The sequence below is a fragment of the Leopardus geoffroyi genome, chromosome D2 (genome assembly GCF_018350155.1).
Source record: "Leopardus geoffroyi isolate Oge1 chromosome D2, O.geoffroyi_Oge1_pat1.0, whole genome shotgun sequence".
Taxonomy (NCBI): domain Eukaryota; kingdom Metazoa; phylum Chordata; class Mammalia; order Carnivora; family Felidae; genus Leopardus; species Leopardus geoffroyi.
Genome location: NC_059334.1, coordinates 83,862,631 through 83,882,542, shown reverse-complemented (window position 1 = coordinate 83,882,542; position 19,912 = coordinate 83,862,631). Strand labels below are relative to the sequence as shown.

Genomic DNA, 19,912 nt, shown 5'->3' with positions numbered 1-19,912 from the left:
GCAAATAAACATGCATACCCATAAGCCCATTTCTTAGATAAGCATCGCATGCTATACATAACTTTTCCACTTTATCTTTTGTGTTTGATAATATTTGGAGGCATTCTGTGAAAGCATGTGTGGAACTGTTAAAACCTTTTTGTTTTAATAGGTTAATTAAGGCCACTTAAAGGTATTAAACCAACTGATAGAGTTGATACCAGTTTTGTTATATTTAAAAAAAAAAGTTTAACGTTTATTTATTTTTGAGAGAGAGAGAGACAGAGTACGAGCAGGGGAGGGGCAGAGAGAGAGGGAGACACAGAATCCGAAGCAGGCTCCAGGCTCCAAGCTGTCAGCACAGAGCCTGACATGGGGCTCAAACTCACCAGCTGTGAGATCATGACCTGAGTGTAAGTCAGACTCTCAACCGACTAAGCCCCCAGGCACCCCTAAAATAATTTTTTTAATTAAAAAAATAATACAATGTGAAAGCAAAGAGCTGGTGGTAAGGACAGGCATTCTCAAGCACGGACCTGGGTGGATAAATTGTTACAATCCTTTTTGAAAAGCAAGCAGTTAGAGGATATGAAGCAAATATTATTTGATCCAGCAACTAGATTTTGGAGGATAGAAACTAAGAACATCATCTATTACAAGGTTTCTGCTCAAGATCTTCATCACTTCATCACGGCATTATTTGTAATAATTAAATGTTAGGAAAAAACCTAAATGTTGGAACACAGTGGAAATAGGGTTATCAGGGTGATATTCACCAAGAATGAATGAGAAAACGCTTACATGATAAGGCTAAATGAAAGCATAAGAAATAAAATGGAACGTGCCTTTGTTTTCTCTGACATATTTCACTTAGCATAATACACTCTAGTTCCATCCACACTGTTGTAAATGGCAACATTTCATTCTTTTTGATTGCCAAGTAATATTCCATTGTGTGTATCTAAATAGATAGATAGCACATCTTTACTGTTCAAGGACACTTGTTGTGATGAGCACTGGGTATTGTATGTACATGATGAATCACTAAATTCTATTCCTGAAACCAATAGTACACTGTATGTTAACTAACTGGAATTTAAATTTTTTTTTTTTAATTTTTTTTTTCAACGTTTATTTTTGGGACAGAGAGAGACAGAGCATGAACGGGGGAGGGGCAGAGAGAGAGGGAGACACAGAATCAGAAACGGGCTCCAGGCTCTGAGCCATCAGCCCAGAGCCCGACGCGGGGCTCGAACTCACGGACCGCGAGATCGTGACCTGGCTGAAGTCGGACGCTTAACCGACTGCGCCACCCAGGCGCCCCTGGAATTTAAATTTTTAAACAAGGTATGGGTACACACAGATATGTTTATTATGCAAAATAAACATTACAGAGACAAAAAAATGTGATTGCTTTTTTTTGTTGTTCTTTATCTTAGGGTAAATTTTTCTTCCTCCTACATTTGTATATTATCCAAAAATTCTATCGTGACAGCATATAGTATTAGCTTCTTGATAAAAAAGAAGTTTTTCGGGGTGCCTGGGTGGCTCAGTTGGCTAAGCATCCAACTCTTGATTTCGGCTCGGGTCATGATCTCGGGGTTGGTAATCCAGCCCCGTGTCGGGCTCTCACTGACAGCCCAGAGCCTGCTTGGGATTCTCTCTCTCTCTCCCTCTCTCTCTCTGCCCCTCGCCCTGCTCATGTGCACACTCTCTCTGCCTCTCGAAATTAAATAAACATTTTTCTAAGTTTTTCAAAATTTCTTTCGTGTTTTTCGGTATCATACTTTGTCCCAGTCTCTTTTTCTAAACTCAGAGAGTAGAGATCAGTGTTCGGGTTCTCCGGGTCAGTGGAGCGTAAGGACCACATTGAGCCGTGGTCCCACACACGCGCTGGGGCGTAGATGGAACTGGCCTCCCTGACAAGCCAGGAAGAAAGGCCCAGGTGACCCAGTGTGGGAAGAGGTCGGGGAGTCAGGGTCCGCCCAACACCATAGGCCACCTGCCCACCCATCTGCGGAATGCGGGCCAAAGAGCTGGGTGAGAGGCAACCGGGGTCTTGCTCAGGGGGCTGGGCACACCTGGCCTTGGGGGCCCTGGGGAGATAGCCCAGCTTTAGAGCTGGTGGTTGAAGCCAGGCAAGCAGCCTGTGGCTGGGTCAGTGCTTGGGTGTCGTGGCTGAAGCTGACGGCCACTGGACGTCTAGGGGTCTCCAGGGTCTCAGTGGTGTAGCTCACCTTCGAGAGAGAAGAACACGCCAGATCCATTTCAGAAGGATCCCAGCCCCACCCCTGGCCACCTGTGCTGTCCCTACCCCCACTGTAAGGCCCTCCTCTGCCCTGGAAACTAGAAAGCTGGCTGGAGGAGGGATGTGATTAAGAGACCTGGAGGGGAAGGGAAGTTAGGAAGGAAGACAGCAGTTCCGGTGATGGTTGGTACCATGACCTCTTCCTGCAGCCTTGAGGGCGCCTGTGGGCTTGGAACACCTGGCAAGGGCAGTTCCCGGGGTGCCGGGGTGAGACTCAGCCAGGACCGACCACACTTACGGGGGCGCAGCCTGCCCGGGGAGGGGCGCCTGGACCTCCCTGCCCTGTACCGCCCTCTCCCCACCTTTTCTCCTGGATGAAGTGTCAGAGATCACAGAATATACTATTTACTGGAACACAGATGACCAAACAACACACGCATTTCAAAGGTGATAAATACCTTCTAAACATATGCCCCATATTGGAAATATACCCTCTCATCAGGTGGATGGATGTGGAACTGAAAAGGATTGTCAAATGGTCCCTTATTAGATGCCTGGGGCCATCCTCCAAGTGGATTTCAAGAATTTAATTCTTTAAAGTTGATTTATATATTTTGAAAAAGAGAGAGAAAGAGAGAGAGCTGAAGGGGCAGAGAGAGAGGGAGAGAGAGAACATTCCAAGCAGGCTCCATACCATCAGCGCAGAGCCCAGTGTGGGGCTCGAACTCAGGGACCATGAGATCACACTGCCTGAGCCGAAATCAAGAGTTGGACATTTAACAGGCCGAGCCGCCCAGGTGCCCCTCCCCAAGTAAATTTCAGGCAAGGGAAGGTGGCCGGGGGGGGGGGGGGGGGGGCGGTGAGGCGCACAAGGAGAAGGGGTCCAAGGACAGGGAAGTTCCCTGGAGACACTTTCTTGGCCTGATTGATTTGACCGCGGGTGTGTGAGCGCTATGAGCGTCCGGCAGGGGATACCCTGACAAGCCCTCAGGCCAAAGCCTTTTCCTGCCCATCTGCGGTGCCCGTTGCTCTAACGGGGTCCCCACTCTACACTCTATTCGAGACTCTGATGGTGTTGGAGCGGGGCTGGGGGCCCAGATGCCAGCCCTGCAGATGGGGCGTGGGATTCTCCTCACAGGAGTGACATCTGCGTTTTCAAAGAAATCTTAGGTTGTGAGCCAAGCTTCAAACCCAGCCGAAAGCCCCACCGCTGCAGTAGGCCACCAAACAGTTTAAGGAGACTGTCCTGTGGGTCTGGCACTTTGCCAACCCCCTAAGTCTTCCTGTAACTCCTGCTCTGTCTAGAGCGCTGACTCTGTGTACTTCGGAGTGTGTGTAAGATGATTTGACAGGAAGTTCAGCACCTCCCCGTTCTAATTAGGCTGCCCCAGCAAGGTCACAGAGCCGTCCCTGATAGGAAGCAGTAATTAGAGTGACAGAAGTAGTGTTTTCGGGGGTGGTTCAGAGATGCGCTTTCTGTGGTAGCGTAAAGGGGGAGGAAGTGGAAACTAATCCCCTAAAGAAGGTTAATAGCATCCATGCATTCAAATTACCTACATCAGCCTTGTCCCAGACAATTAGGAGTTGGAGGTCCTACACATTCACGTTTCCTTCCTAGGAGCGATTCCATATTCCTGAAGGCGGTCCATCTCTGACTTACCCCTCAGGAGCAGGAAGCTTCAAAGTTCATTTGTCAATTCATTTTAAAGCAATGATGAACCCATTTCATGTTCCACAGGAGCGCCCTCCCCCCACCCCCCCCAGGAAGGTGGCTCTAGGAGGCAATCCTGTGGTTATTTTAGAAGCCCTTCTTGTTGTAAGGCACAATTGGAGAATTTGTTTTCTAAGAGGAAAATACTGGGAACCTCAGTATAAATGGATAGCAATAGTCGTGATTAAGAAGGAAATTATGGGTTCTGAAATCGAATGCTCTGCAGCCATCAAAAAGAAAGTAAAAGGGGAACCTGTGCTCAAGATTAATATCCACGGGATGAAGGAAGCAGAGAACACAAAATACAGAACAATGTGCATACCATGCTTTTTTAGTGTGTTTTTGAAAGAGACTAGTACCTGCATAGCTGGGAAAGGACACAAGAGATTGCTTGTAATAATCGGTTATCATTGGGGAGCTATGGGAACTTTAAAAATTTCCAAACCTTCCAGCAATGAGTCGCATATTGTGTACAACTGTGTTTGTCCTTAAAGAAAAGGAGGCAAGACGGGTTTCGCGGCAGTGAGACCATGTCCCACTTCCACCCTTGTGACTCTGTCCCCGGTGTTACTCTGTCCCCGGTGAGGACCCTGAGAAAGCGCCCCAGGTGCACGGGAAGCCCGCCACCCCGCCCTCCCCCGCCCCGCGGAGCCCGCGCCCTCCCCGCTAGCTCCGCCCCCGCCCGCCCTCGCTCCTTGCCCATTGGTCTGCCTCCGCACCGCCGCGTCCAATCGCAGCGCTTAGCGCCAAATTCGAATGGTTGTTTTCATTTGAATAGGGAGAGCGCGGCGGCGGCTTTACGCGCGGAGCTGCTAACGCCGGGCGCGTCCCGGACGCAGCTAGGCTGGGCCACCTGGTCGCCGGCGAGGGCGACGGCGGGGGGTGGGGGTAGTGAGGACCCACTAGTGCGGCGGAGGTGGCCGCGGGCGGTGTCCGTCCCTGGAGCGCGGGGCGGGCTGTGGACACCGGTGGAAGAGTCGCTGGTTTTTCCGGGTGAGGAGGTAAGTTGCATCTGGAGGAGCAGGGGACTCAGGTGGCGGTGGCCGTGGCGGTGCGGGCGACTGTCCCGGGTGAGCCGCGGCCGGGGCGCCTCGGGGCTCGGGGACGGCCGGTGCGTCTGGGGGCTAGAGCTGTGGGGACTCCTCTGCTCTGCGGGAACCGGCGCCTGGAGCGCGGCCAGGGCTCCGGCGAGCGGGTGTTGGTGGGAACTCCCTGGAGCCTTGACCCTGATGAGCTTCGAGAGTTCTAGCCGCGGGTCCTTGGGGGCACTGGGTGTTGGCGGGGGCGGGGGGGGGGGGCGCTCCAAGGTGCAGCCCGGGGCCTGGCTGGGGCTCCCCCAGGGCTCAAGTAAGATGTGGGTCAGGGTGGCAGAAGCATGGGGATCGTATAAGCCAGCGCATTTGGTCACTTACAAGTGACTTCCTAGCTCTTTGCTTTCAGAGTAACACCCCACCTCCTCCGCGTGTTTTGTTTTTGTTTTATTCAGTGGCATGTTCCTGCATCAAGTTTGCTTCCGCAGACCTTTTGATGCCTGACCTTCTATACCGATTACACTCAACATCTTGTTTAGAAAATGGGTCCTACAGGACGCCTTGTTACCATCAAAAGGAGCGGGGCGGACGGCCCCCACTTTCCACTGAGCCTCAGCACCTGCTTGTTTGGAAGGTGAGCCCTGCATAGGGGTGGACAATTTCCTTTAAAAGACATTAATATCCTAATCACAGATTAACAGACTGGAAACACCCGAGAAGTAGTTCCTGCCCCCAGTTTGCTGGTGACTTTCCTGCCGGTTGTCAACCTCTCATGGTTGTTTATTAGGAACTAGGATTTTGAAGACAATGTTTACATACTTTTTTTTTTTTTAATCAAACACATTTTAAAATTGATTTGATAAAATCTTTAAATGGAGAAAGATGTAGATTATCTTCAAATCCTGATTCACTTCATGCATTCTTTAGAAGGCCAGGATGTTCATCTGAAACCCCTCCAAACTTGGTGTTCCTTGGCTGTGGGGGACCCTCCTGAGCAAATGAGGGAAAGAGCCTCCGAATTTGGTTTGTTGGGGGAAATGAAGCTGGGAGAAGTCTTGCTAGTGATTTGAGAACTTCTTTCTGTCCTGTTGCTGTCCTGTGTTGCTGTTGGTAAATAACTGTGGTCCCTGTATAACAGGCACCCTCCCGTTTTCTGACCTGTGACTCTTTATATCCATGATAGGTCACCCTCCCTGTGGAGCCCTGTGAAGTGGGACCCACACCCCGTCCTGTCCTACCAGCCCTCCACCACGTTCTACCCCCACCACGGACATTCTACGCTTTTGCTCCTCTGTGTGCTTTTAGCCAGTTTGACCTTTACGACTGGAATGTTCTCTTACCTTCCTGTGTGAGGGATTCCTTTCCACCTTTTTGATAATCACCTAAATGTTACCTAAAGAGAAGCCTTTGGTGAACACTGCTCTTGTCTTCCCTAACGCTACACTGGGCGAGGAGGCTTTGGTTGTGTCTCCCACTCCTAAGCTCTCCCAGGACAGGGACTGTCTAGTTCGTAATTATGTACTCCGTGCCTAGTATGGGTCTGGCAAGTAAAAGGTGATCCATATAGTTGGCACTCCGTGTCTAATAGAAGCGTGGCCTGGATGTGGAATCATAAGCCACAGTGGTGCTCAGACTAGGATTATTTTGCCCTGCAGGAGACCTCTTGCAAGGCCTGGAGACATTTTTCTATGTCACGGTGTGGGAAGCTCATGCCACTGGCATCAGTGAACAGAGGACAGGGATGCTGCTGAACAGGGTATAGTGTCCACAGATTACAGGACACGCTCTACTATAAAGAATCATTTGGCCTCAAAGGGCAACAGTGCTGAGGTCAAGAACGACCAGGGATGCTAGCTGGCGGTTCCCAGCCAAACAAATTCTCAGTTCTAACGAGATAGGCTCTCTCTCTGTGTGTGTCTCTTTCTGTCTCTCTCTCGCGCTGGAATATTCAGATACCTAAAAGTCAAATTCTCCTCTTTAGTTTAAAGTGGGTTGCTCTAGCTCCTTTTCAGAGGAAAAAGAATAAACGTTTTGGTATCAGATGTCAGTCACTCTGGTTATTATACAGAAGGGATTAAGTATCTTTTTATGCAAGATTTGACATTTCAAACCCATTCATGGGCGCCTGGGTGGCCCAGTCGGTTAAATGTCTACTCTTGATTTCGACTCAGGTCACGATCTCACAATTTGTGAGTTCAAGCCCTGCATCGGCTCTGCTCTGACAGTGCAGGGCCTGCTTGAGATTCTCTCTCTTCCTCTCTCTCTCTCTGGCCCTCCCTCACTCACGTGTTCTCAAAATAAATAAATAAAGTTAAAAAAAAAAAACAAAAACCCAAACCCATTCCTAAGTGTTTGGTCATATGCCATAGGTAGAAAGAGATATTCTTAGCACCAGAATATTATATTGAGAACAGAGCGGAGAGTCTATAATTGTTCAAACTTTCAGTAACAGGGACACCAGACCCAAGGAAACTTACTAAGGACCGTTTTGATTAGTTTCTATGTGGGTTTGGAAATTCTCCCTCCTGGTGCTCCCTGTTCATGTTCCTTGTGTGGAAAGACAAGTTGAATCTAATAATGTGTATTTGTTGTTTGCATTTGTAGTTTTAATAAGACTTCTGAATCTGCCCATTAATACAGTGCAGTTTTAAAACCATGAAAAGCTCATGAGTCCGTGGCTTTTACTGTGTGCCAGGCAAACGCCAGACGTGTATAATTCATGTACTGCTTGAACAACACCGCGAGATAGGTGCTGATGTAATTGTAAGCTTTTTGTTTGTAAAGCACGGCTGCACAGACAGGTGTTAGCAAAAAATACAGCACTCGTGATGATTAAACCTCTAAACATACATAACATTACAAATGAACACATATAAACCTTTTTTTATAGAAAAAAAGCACAGAGTATTAAAAATCGTCACCGTTCTCCAGACTGTGCTATAAAGTGCTCTCTTATTTGGGTCTTAGAAGCAGGTATCTCAGTAAAAGGCATTCCAGTTTTGTATTCTACTGTTTTCCCTTATAATTATTTCTAAGTACTTGAAGTTTTAAAGGTTTAGTATAGTTGGTTATATACCACTTGTCAAAATTGTTTGCAAAATGCACAGTTCAGGGACCTTGCCCAAGTTTTTATTCCTTTCTGTTGTTGCATTTAAGGATCAAACATATGGTCAAATGATGTTTTACTTTGAAACGTTAATGTAATTTTTTTTTTTTAAATGCAGGAGCTTAAAAATCTTATTTATTTATTTTTTTTCAATTAAGGGGTATTGAATGTGACATTCGCATCCAGCTCCCTGTAGTCTCAAAACAACATTGCAAAATTGAAATCCATGGGCAGGAGGTAAGTGGGTGTTTGAAGTCTGTTTTGTGTTTTTTTTTTACTTTTCATTTCACTTCTTACCCATTTGTGAGTTACCTATTCCCCCCCTCCCGCCTTTTTTTTCTACCTTGTAGGCAATGCTGTTTAATTTCAGTTCCACGAATCCAACACAAGTCAATGGATCTACCATTGATGGACCTGTACAACTAAAGCATGGAGATGTGATCACTGTTGTTGACCGTTCCTTCAGGTAGGTGAGAAGTCCAAACAAATCAGACTCAACGTAGATGGACCTTCCGATGCACCAGAACTAGCCTTGTAGACTTCTGTGATCTTTCTGTAATGCTGGTGAGTGTCAGAGCGTCTGAGGCTGCCATGCTCACCACTGGTTCTCCGTCTAAAGTCACAAGAGTCTAGAAGGGATGACGCAGGGGACTTGGGTGATCCCCTTCGAGGATCCAAATGCAGTTAACTGGGCCAAAGAGGAGCGACCAGATCCCCAAGGGGTTTTATTTTGCTGCAAGTGTTGTGAAGCCGCAAACAGTTTTCAGTTTCTCTTTCATTTGAAAGTAAAAGACGCGCATAGAGAAAGATACAAGATAAGATGCCCAGATGGGCTTATCACGAAGCGAGCGCCTTTGTGATTTCCATCTGTTACGGGCTGAATTGTGTCCCTCCAAAATTCATATGTTGGAGCCTTAACCCCCAGCAGCCCAGAATATGACCGTATTCGGAGATAGGGTCTTTAAAGAGGTGATTAGGTTAAAACGAGGCCCTTAGGGTGGGTCTAATTCAATCTGACTGGTGTCCTTGTAAGAAGAGGAGATTAGGACACTGAAGAGGAAGCAGGTGTTCAGAGGGACAGCCATGTGAAGAGATGGCAGGGGTGCCCTAGAGAGCGTTGTACAGCTCGGGTGCGGTGTTCTGTCCACTTGCGTCCATTAGACTCAAATTCCTGGCTGTAGAATCATAGTAATTCACCCCCTTGATTCTTACTCAGGTAGGTTAGTTGAAATCACACATTGAAGATTTTTTTTTCTTTGTTGTTGTTTTTTTTTTTTTTTTTTTTTTTTTTTCTCTTCTGTTTTTGCTCTCTGTGTTTTGAGGCTCTCCTGTGTGTGTGTTTAAATTTAGAATTATCTCCTGGTGGGTGAAGCCCTGTCATTTATCTTTCTGAGAGATCCTGTACCTTCGCTGATGCTTTTTATCAGTGACTGCATTTTATCATTTTTCTCTGGTACATTGCTTTCAGCTTTGCATAATCCTTCAGGTTTAGATGCTCTCCTGGAACCAGCTGTTGGGTACACTTTTTTTTTTTTAATAATTGGTTTATCTCCTTGATAGGTTGATCCTTTTATCATTATAAAATATGCTTGGTCTCTGTGAACAATTTTTATCTTAGAATCTATTTTGTCTGATGTTAGCGCGACCCCTCTCTTCTGGTTGCTGCTGGCATGGCGCATCCTTCTGTGTTCGTTCTGTGGGTGCCTTGGGATATACATCGTGTCTCCTGTAAGCAGCATGTGGTGGGGTCATGGTTTTCATCCACGCTGCCAAATGGAACGCTGCCTTCCTTCCTGCCTTCGTTTGTATCAAATAGATAATCTTCTGTTTGTTCCATTGGCTGTTTCTTTCCCGTGCTTTTTCTGACTTTGCCTCCATGTTTAAAGGGCGTGTTTATCGAACAGACTTCTAGCTTGGAAGTATTTGATGTGGAGCGGAGACCAGAACTTCTTCCCCAAAATGAGGTGCTGTTCAGACTGAGATTAACTGGGATAATTAAATCCCTCCAACGAAGAATGGGGAAAGGGTCTTAGGAAGAGGCACTTGACCAAGAACTCGACTACCATGAGAAGCAATTCCAGACACCCAGCTGTTTCAGATCAGACCGCCCCCTGGAGGCCAAGTTCAGTATGCCCATAAAAGGTTGTTCTGTGAATGGATGCTTGAGGTCTGATAGAACGACTTTGTATGTTGCTAAGTCTCTCTACATATTAAGAAATGTGCCAGTCTTTGCCCGGGTACAGATACAGTAAGCAGGAAACTGAGGAGATCACAGCGACCCTAAGTTCTAGGGTGGCTCTGTGGTGACCCTGCCGTAAATAACATCACAAAGTGACTCAGGCCTCAGGTGCCGCAGGGCTTCCTGGGTGACCTTCCAAGTCCTCAGATGATTTCCAGGGATACAAACCAGTGGAAATCCGATCGGCCATCCTATGCAGTAGGTTTTCACATAGGAGGTACTCACACGGGCTCGTCCGTGTTCAGAAATCAACCTGGGCCCCAACCTATGACGTTAGCATTCCAAAAAAATTTTGAGGCGACCTATCTAAGATCTTTCCTAACTACATTTATTTCCATGAATAAGGTAATACCTTGAATGAAACCTGAAGTTTGTTCCTCGCTCCTTGGACATTAATCAGATAAGGAAGTTTTACCGTCAGTTACAGATCTTGAATCTGAATATGTGTCTGTCCTTCTGTGCACTTCAGGTACGAAAATGAAAGTCACGAGGACAGAAGGAAGTCAACTGAATTGCCAGGACAAAGACGCAAACAGGTGATGAGCGAGGGGTGGCATCCAACTTTGAGTTCTGATTCCTGTGCACGATACTATGAAATCATTAATGTGCACGTCGATGAATGGTGTCTCACGAGTGAGGATGACTGGCCAGTTGTGAGGAAGGTGTGACTGAGATCTTAAACATGATGAACTTAGACAAACTTGAGTTTGTTTGTTTGTTTATATTTATTTATTGAGAGAGAGTGTGCGAGCAGGGGAGACGGGCAGAGGGAGGGAGAGAGAATCTTAAGCAGCCTCCATGCTCTGTGTTAGCCCCACACGGGGCTGGGATCCCACGGTCCTGGGATTATGACCTGAACCCAAATCAAGAGTCGGACACTCAACCAACTGACAGACCCAGGAGCCCCATAAATTGATATAATTTCACTTTTTTTAACATTTATTTATTTTTGAGAGACAGAGAGTATGAGCAGGGGAGAAGGAGAGAGAGAGAGAGAGAGGGAGACACAGAATCCGAAGCAAGCTCCAGGCTCCGAGCTGTCAGCCCAGAGCCCAACGTGGGGCTCGAACTCACGGACTGCAGGATCATGACCTGAGCCGAAGTCGGAGGCTTAATCGACTGAGCCCCCGAGACACCCCATAAATTGAACTAATTGAAAACTGTACTTCTTTTATCACAAAGAGTGGACTAGGTCAGTCTAACATTTTGGCCCAAAAGGCCCCTTTAGCATCTCACGATCTGATCTTGCAGAACTTTGGTTAGGACAGCCCATTGCAAGGAATTAAAATCTGGGGATTACATTATCTAGCGGCTCTTGTGGTCTCCCGGTCACTGCTATTCTCCATCTTTATGTACCTGAAATCATCACATCGGAGCTCTGGGTACCAAAGGGGTCCTGCACGGTGTCACGTGACAGACGTACTGGCGTATCAGAACGCTTGGCTTATCTCCATCCCTGGAGCTTTAGTAGGACGTGTCCCGTGAACTCCTCTTCTTTACGAAGCTACCCAAGCTGGTCTCCTGTGAGCGGGTTGCGATTCTCTGGCTTACAAGTCAGTACCCGTGCCCGAAATGAGCAGGAAGCCACTCTACCGAAGATCGAGGTGCTGCTTCCCCCCTAGAGCAGTGACCTTAATGTTGACCTTGCCACTCATCAGCTTCGGGGGAAAACTAGCTTTTGAGGTTTTCCACCTACTTGGTTGGTGGCTGTAAGGGAACCAACCAAAACGCTGAACTTTGGGGTAGACAAGTGGTCTCGGATTTTGGCTCAGGTCATGATCTCACAGCTTGTGGATTCGAGCCCCCATCGGGCTCTGCGCTGACAGCGTGGAGCCTGCTTGGGATTCTCTCTCTCCTCCTATCTCTGCCCCTCTCCCACTCTCTCTCTGTCTTTCTCAAATAAATAAATAAACTTTTTAAAACATTGATAAGAGGTCTCAGAGGTCTATGAACTGTTCATTGTTGGGATTGTGCTAAAGCCAGTACTGAAACTAAATACTGAGAACATGTGATAGCAGTTGGGCAGTGATGTTTGTGCTATGGAATATAATGGTACAAAAATGGGCTGGTATTTTGTACATAATTTTTAAGTTTTAATTTATTTTTCCTGTTTGGTCATAAGACTGTTGGCCAACTTCAGATGGGAAATTAGAAACTGATCCCTCACTTGGCAAATTTGAGAAGCAGCGGGTTAGATACCAAGAAATCTGAAACAGGTTGAAGGAAAAAGTTAAATTATTTGCCCTTGGATATATTTTGTGATTTTTTTTTCCCTCTGTAGTAACTCAGATGAGATACTTTTCCTCCTTTGAAGCAACACTGAACTTTTATATCTTGCATAATTGTTATTCTTTGGTTGTTCCTTGCCCCTTAAAAATTTTTCTGACAGATTGTGAGGGCAGCAGTTGGGGGGATGGGGGAGGGAGGAGCCCGGATCTGATTGTCGTGCTCTGAGGGTGAGCGCCTGTGGTGCGCTGGTTTCACCTTGGCCTCACCATCCCGGCTCTCGGGTGCACCTGCCAGCCCCAGCACACGTGCCCAGTGGGGCCCCAGCAGGTCCTGTACCCTATTTCTGACAAAGCTGAGTACTAAGTCAATAATTCCGTGCCCTTGGTAGGTTCACAGACGCTGCATGCAGATGATGTCTAATTGCAGCTTTGGCTCTCTCGTGGGGGGATGAGAGAGAAGTTTGAGGAACTTCCCAAAACTCAACTGAGGTTCAGTTTATTTATCTTTTTTAATGTTTTTTTAATGATTATTTTTGTAGAGATAGAGAGAGTGTGAACAAGGGAGGGGCAGAGAGAGAGAGGGAGACTCAGAATCTGAAGCACGCTCCAGGCTCTGAGCTGTCAGCACAGAGCCCGACGCGGACCTCGAACTCACAAACCTGGAGATTATGACCCAAGCCAAAGTCGGACGCTCCACCGACTGAGCCCCCCGGGCGCTTCAACTGACGTCCAGTTTAAACAATTCTGAGCTTCAAGTTTGTTTCTTATACTATCATTATATATTTTTAAAATCAGCTAAGAAATACTTGTATTACGGGCACTTGCCCCTGAGCATCTTGGGTGAAAGTCTCTAAAATTCATATAAGGACAGTTTGGTAGGGAAGAGCCTCCCTAGCAAGAATATTTTAATAAATATGACTGCCCATGTTTGAAAAGACACCTACATCACTGTTTTTTATTTTGCCAATTCACAGGAATCTCTGCATCGAGTCTCAAGATCTAGCCTCTCTTCCGACCCTGGTTAGTAGTTTTGTGGTTTTCTCCTGGGATCCTTCAAGGTCAGCTCTCCACGTAGCGTTACGGCGAGGAAGGGACAGCAAGAACGCCTGTGTTCTGCATTCAGCTTCACAAAAGTTAGGAGGTTGTGTTACTTCCCATGGCACACAGGCAGACATCTGAGTTCACTTTTTCCTCAAGTGACTTAGAGGGCACCGTGCTCACTGGAGCATCCAGGTATAAGCAGTCTCGTTCAGTTACCGGTTTAATTGAGTAGATTAACAGCATTCCATGCCTCACATGGGTTATAGGAGGCTGACGTGACCTATTTGTTTGCCTCGTAACACCAGCATCAGAATACTTCTGTTACACGTTTTGGGCATTAAATAATTTGCAGGCTAAGTGAAAAGCTAGATTAGAAGACAATTTGAAACGCTTTTAAAATTCAAATACTATAGGTGTTCATCACTGAGGAAAGATTGAACTTTCTGTTTCTTATTTCATAACTCATCGCCCAGACGGGAAGCTTCAAGATTCCGATGTCCGTTCAAGAGCCTCTGAAGACAGTGTTTCAGGAAGGCCTCTGACGAATGTCCAAGCAGCGGGCACGGTCTCTGGTGGCTGTGAGGACCGGGTTGCAAGCAGAACGCCTAATGTCGTTCGTCCCTCGGAACTTGCTGGAGGTAACTCCAGAAATACCACGGATCCTACAGGCAGGGATTCTAAGGAAGATTTCAGCATAACGTTAGCGAGCTGTAAAGGAGACCTGAAGCCTTTACCCTCTACGCGGGGTCTGGAGAATGGTGCAAACAATGAATCTCCCTTTAAGAAGCTTTATGAGTCAATGAAGGAAGAGCTTGATGCGAAATCAGAAAAAGGAGATGTGCTACAGAGCGGTAAAAAATCCGGAACGTGGAGTCATCGCCCACCAGAGAAGGAATGTTCTGGTGGTTTACAAGGCGGGACACAAGTCCCAGGGTCACTTAAATCCAGACCTAGGTCAGGTCGGAGCACCCAAATGAAGGCAGATCCTGCTTTGGGAGAACAAGGTATTAGCCAGACCGAGGACAGGAGACAAGGTGAGGAGGCTGGGGAGACTCCCAAGGAGACCAGGGGTCCCATCGTCCCTCCTGAGGAGATGACAGAAACCAAGACCCTGGCACAACGTTCCCCGCAGGCCTCGCGGAAACGTCAGCGTGAAGACATGACGGTCGCCGGCGGAAGTGCGTCTGTGAATTTAGATCAAAAGGAAGGCTTCAGGACAGATAACAAGACGTTTACTCCTAGAAAGTCCTTAACCAGAAACCAAACACCCGCTAAAGTCGAAAACGCTGACAATTTTGGAGATACACCAGAAAACCTCTTTTCCAAACGGAGGAGGAGTATTCCTACCGGTGTGGACATTCTTACGCCAGAACCAGAAACTCAGAATCACGCGATTTTAGCTCCGTTGCCCGTTCAAGTTGAAAGGAAGATTCCAAACAGTTCCGTCCACCAGCCTGACAAAGTGGGCGCCGCCGTGGGGCGCATGCACTCTGGGTTACCTGGTCGTAGTTCAGTTGACACAAGCAACTTTGGGGACTCCATCAGTAAGTTAACTTAACTGTGCATTTATCGCCACCTCCCGCCGCCAAGCTCATACCTTGTATCTAGATAGGAACCGATGAGACCTCCCTTCCGTCGGTGGTGATTTCACCATGGCAGGGAGTCTATGTACACAAAGCCAGATGCACCGTCTGCTCTCATAGACTCGTCCTGAAGACGCGCATGATTGTAATCCGGGGCTCCGGAGGGAGGGTGGGTTGTCAGGGACGAACACAGCCGGGGACCTACAGGGGTCCAAAAACGTGTTGGATTCTCCCGTTCCACCCACAAGAAGATAGAAAGGAGAATAAGCCTAGTAATAAGCATAATGGCTTTCCAGAAACGTTTGAGTTCCGAACCATAAGCACTCGTATCCTGTGAGTTTGCTCCTGTAAACTAAGTCCAGGGAAGTCCCTTGGGAATGTTTAAATACAAGGACGGTGTCTCTCAGATACTTATACTCTGTTTTCCGCGTCTCCTAATAGTAGTTTGTTGTTGTTGTTGTCGTTTGTTGTCGTTGTTGTTGTTGCTGCTGCTGCTGCTGCTGTGTTATAAACCACTGGGCTATCCCCACGGGTTTCTGTATCAGGAGCTGTTGTAGGTGTTTTAAAGACATGGGCACTTTTGATCCTCTGTGCAGGTAGCAGGTGGGCCCCCGGGACAGGTATCCCTGTTAACTTCCCTTTTGTAAAACGGGAAACTGACGGCCTCCTGTCACCCAGAGAGCGGCAGGGCTATGACCCCCGAGCGGGCTCAGTAGCTCCTGGGTTTTCTCCCATACTTTTCGGAGGGGGGGTGGTTCTGTGGGTGTTCCGAAGTAGCAGGCTTACCGTCCGGGCTCTGTTTTGCACACGGTCCCTCATGGGAGGTGCACCCCTCTCTGCAATTAGACCAGCACGCATCCATCACTGTGTCCCTATGAGTCTCAGAAAGGGGGCATCACTCAGACAAGGGATTCTTGTTGAGTGCCGGTTCATGGGGATGTGCGGTGAGGTTGGGACTCGTGAATCGCCTATTCGAATCACCTGGAGAAGTTTTTAAGTTCACGACTTCTCACTAGGTAGGCCTGGGCGAGGCCCGAGTCCATAGGTGTCTTTGGAAAAAGCCCTATCCGGTCACTGTGGAAGCATCCGTGTCTGTCATTCCCCTGCTCCAAAGTGAAAGCCGCCCCATCCACACCAATCCCTTTATCAAGCTCTGTCCACGTGGGCATTTTCAACCTTTCCTAGGAGATCTTTGTACTGTCCGGTTGGGACGTGACGCTTTGTGGGTTTGTCCCTGGGTCTTTTCCTGAGCTCCAGCTCCGTGAGCGTTACAAAAGGATGAGACGCTGTGGTGTTAGTTTTCAAGGGGGCTTTTCCATTGGTTTGTCTTTAACGGCAACTTGAAACACGTCTTAGGTGTCCGTACATCTTCCATTCCTTCTCCACGTTTGTATTCGTTATTTCAGATAAGACTGAGGGAACACCCCTGAAAAGAAGGCGGGTCTCCTTTGGTGGTCGTCTGAAGCCGGAGTTATTTGATGAAAACTTACCTCCTAATACACCTCTCAAGAGAGGAGAAACACCCAGAAGGTCACTTGTAAGCCACACTCCACCTGTCCTGAAGAAAATCATCAAGGTAGGGTCAATGGTCAGTATTCTCACTCCTGCCTAGGACACATCCTTTCCAAACCCCCCACGCCAGCACAATGGCAACGGAGACCTTTTTCTTTCTAAAAACGTAGTAAAGACAAAAAATTGTAAAGGACGGCTCACTCACTGAGGGGTGGAAAATGGACCCCTGGGCTTGGAACCCCGATTCTCACATGGGTGAGCACAGCGGAGGCCTGTGAAGGCCTCTTCGGGCGGAGGCCTCCTGCCAGCCTTGCTTCCAGAAGACCACTCAGGCTGGGGGAGGGGGCGGGTTCGGTAAAAACTACCAATCAGAGGGGCGCCTGGGTGGCTCAGTGGGTTGAGCATCCGACTTCGGCTCAGGTCATGATCTCATGCTTCATGAGTTGGAGCCCCACGTCGGGCTCTGTGCTGACAGCTCAGAGCCTGGAGCCTGCTTCAGATTCTGTGTCTCCCTCTCCCTGTCCCTCCCCTGCTCACGACGTGTCTCTCCCTCAAAAATAGATAGATAACCATTAAAAAACAAACAAACTACTGATTAGAAAGAATCTGGAGACATCATAACACAAACCGTAAGGTGGTTTGTTTGTTTTCTTTTAGAATTGTAAGGTGAAAAGGAAACCCTTGAGTGGCAACACGCCCATGATTTCCACCATCAGCTATTTAGAACTTTGTAATCACCTACGCTAGGCTGTGTTGTCCTCCTGAGTTTAGGTCTCTAGAAGGTATGGCCGCCCAGCTCACCCCCCTCAGAGGGCCTGGGCAAGCTTTCATTTCTTTTCCTACCAAAAGGAGTATAAGGTATGTGTGGCTCCCTTTCCATTTTCTATTGGCTCCCAGAAATGAGCAGCCCTCCTTCCATGTAGACCAAAGGGGATTAGACGCCCACAGGTGGTGTCTTTTCCAATTCAGATCGGAGGATGCTCACTCCTCACTTAAGACTGGTTTGCTATCCTCCCCCTCCTTCCTTTTTCTCTTAAATGAGGGGCACAGACTGCCATCTCTGCCTTCCACTTGACAGACAGCGCTTGAAACGTTTTGGTGCTTCCAGATGGAAACAGCTAAAATTCTTTAACTGGGCAGGGTTTTCACATCCACTACAGAGACTCTGTGTTGGCGGTAAGGTATCTTATGAACATTTAAATCTCGTCAGGACCGTCCTCAACCATCGGGAAAAGAAGAGTCTTCCGGACTCCATTTGGAAGTGACCGCACAACCGCAGTTCGCGGGATCTCCAGCTCGTGATCCGACCAGGACTTCTCCAGGTGCCCGTGACCCACGTCGCAGGTCACCCAAGGCGTCCTCGGTCTCCGGCGGCAGCAAATCTCATCACACGGATGTTCCTAAGAGGGGAGGCAGGAAGAGCGGTGGCTTGCTTTCAAAGAGAACCTCCATCGACCGGAGCCAGCATGACATCTTGCAGAGGATTTACTCCAAAAGAAGGAGCGGAGCTTCTGAAGCCAATTTAGTCGGTTAGTGTCGTGTTCGCGGATGTCTTAAGGTCGGTTTTCTCCCTCACGGGGCTTCGGAAACCTTTCAACACGTTTTCCTTGTGACAGTGGCGAAGTCGTGGGCGGACGTAGTGAAACTCGGGGCCAAACAGATCCAGGCTAAAGCGGTCAAACACGGCCCCCAGCGACAGCTGAGCAAAAGGCCAAGAAAAGCGAACACTCCGAAGGTATGAACAGCTCCTTGGCCACGTGCCGTGATGTAAGGTCACGTTGGGTGGGGAGGTACGCGCTGACGTTTTCTTCATCTTGTTACATTTTTTTTTTTCTAGAAGCCTGTTAGCGGCGTTCACAGTGAGTTTAGTACAGGCCATGCCAACTCTCCTTGTACCATAATAATAGGGAAAGCTCACCTTGAAAAAGTAAATGTGCCTGCCCGGCCCTACAGAATACTCAACAACTTTGTCATCAACAAGAAGGTGGACTTCAATGAAGATCTGTCAGGTAAAAGCACAACCTCGAGGCTTAGAAACCGTAGCCCTTCGATCCCCCTACACGTGAGAACGTGGACGGATGCCGTAGATGTGTATGGTGGGGAGCAGACGGGAGGATCAACGATCTAGTCAGCTCCTGGGGTTCTGGTGGTTCAAGGAAGAACTTGCTGGGTTGGACGAGAGCCGGACCTTGACCGTATCGGGGGTCATGAGTCCCGCACGGGGCAGGTATCAGTGGTAAATGCACAGCTTTGCCTCGGATGGCAGCATCCGTGTAGAGTCCTGGAGTCCGCTTCATGGTGAAGAGAGCAGACTTGCTCTTATAACCGCCCCTCCCCTGCGTTTATACTGATCGACCGCCCCGAAGTTGAACAATATTTTACTGCTTCAAGAGTTCCTTCCTTTCCATGACACTTAACTGTTTCTAGAAATGAAAGCCTGTGAAGAGGCCTTCCCTTAAGCATGAACAGTTGAACCAGTGTTTCCATTCTCAGTAACGGTGGGATGTGACTTCCTTATGGTTGTCCTAGATTAGCACCAAGGCAGGAACCCGGGGCTGGGATTTCACGCTCCATGGTTTGACCGGTGCTTTCTGCCTTCAACACTTTTGGAGGGAGGGGAGACTTGATTCCACCTTCCATTAGATAGGGTCTTTTTTTTTTTCTTTTCCTGGCATATTTTTTTAAATGTTTTTGTTTGAATGTTTATTTATTTTTGAGAGAGACAGAGACAGAATGCGAGTGGGTTGGGGTAGAGAGAGAGGGAGACACAGAATCCAAAGCAGACTCCAGGCTTCGAGCTGTCAGCACAGAGCCCAACGTGGGGCTTGAACTCACGAGCTGCGAGATCATGACCTGAGTTGAAGTGAGATCGGGCGCTCAACCGACTGAGCCACCCAGGCACCCCTATTTCCTGGTGTATTTTAAGATGGAATAGTTCTACTCCTCTGTATAACCCAAATAAAGTCCCCTCTGAGTACTGTCACAATAGGATCACTACACATAGTTTTTTGGGGCGCCTGGGGGGCTGTCAGTTAAGCATCTGACTTTGGCTCGGGTCATGATCTCACGGTTCATGAGTTCTAGCCCCACGTCAGGCTCTGTGCTAACAGCTCAGAGCCTGGAGCCTGCTTCGGATTCTGTGTCTTCCTCTCTCCGCATTTCCCCTGCTTGTGCTCTGTCTCTCAAAAACATATAAACATTAAAAAAAATACATTTAGCTTTTAAAAAAAACAT

At 47.9% G+C, this 19,912-nt stretch overlaps 1 protein-coding gene across 7 annotated transcripts in view; it reads left to right on the top strand.

Moving 5' to 3' along the window:
- The first annotated feature begins 4,692 nt into the window (after positions 1 to 4,692).
- Positions 4,693 to 19,912, top strand: part of MKI67 (marker of proliferation Ki-67) — a 28,439-nt gene continuing 13,219 nt past the window's right edge. Inside the window, exons 1-11 of one of the 7 annotated variants that reach the window (XM_045439245.1) lie at positions 4,693 to 4,939; positions 5,425 to 5,603; positions 8,234 to 8,312; positions 8,426 to 8,541; positions 10,784 to 10,850; positions 13,517 to 13,562; positions 14,057 to 15,127; positions 16,573 to 16,742; positions 17,889 to 18,207; positions 18,295 to 18,413; positions 18,516 to 18,687. In XM_045439245.1, the coding sequence (XP_045295201.1) occupies positions 5,512 to 5,603; positions 8,234 to 8,312; positions 8,426 to 8,541; positions 10,784 to 10,850; positions 13,517 to 13,562; positions 14,057 to 15,127; positions 16,573 to 16,742; positions 17,889 to 18,207; positions 18,295 to 18,413; positions 18,516 to 18,687 (2,251 nt within the window). In that variant the 5' untranslated portion in view covers positions 4,693 to 4,939; positions 5,425 to 5,511. Of the gene's footprint in view, positions 4,940 to 4,993; positions 5,009 to 5,424; positions 5,604 to 8,233; positions 8,313 to 8,425; positions 8,542 to 10,783; positions 10,851 to 13,516; positions 13,563 to 14,056; positions 15,128 to 16,572; positions 16,755 to 17,888; positions 18,208 to 18,294; positions 18,414 to 18,515; positions 18,688 to 19,912 lie in introns of those variants that run through there. The other 6 variants (XM_045439242.1, XM_045439246.1, XM_045439243.1 and 3 more) reach the window with 6 other exon arrangements.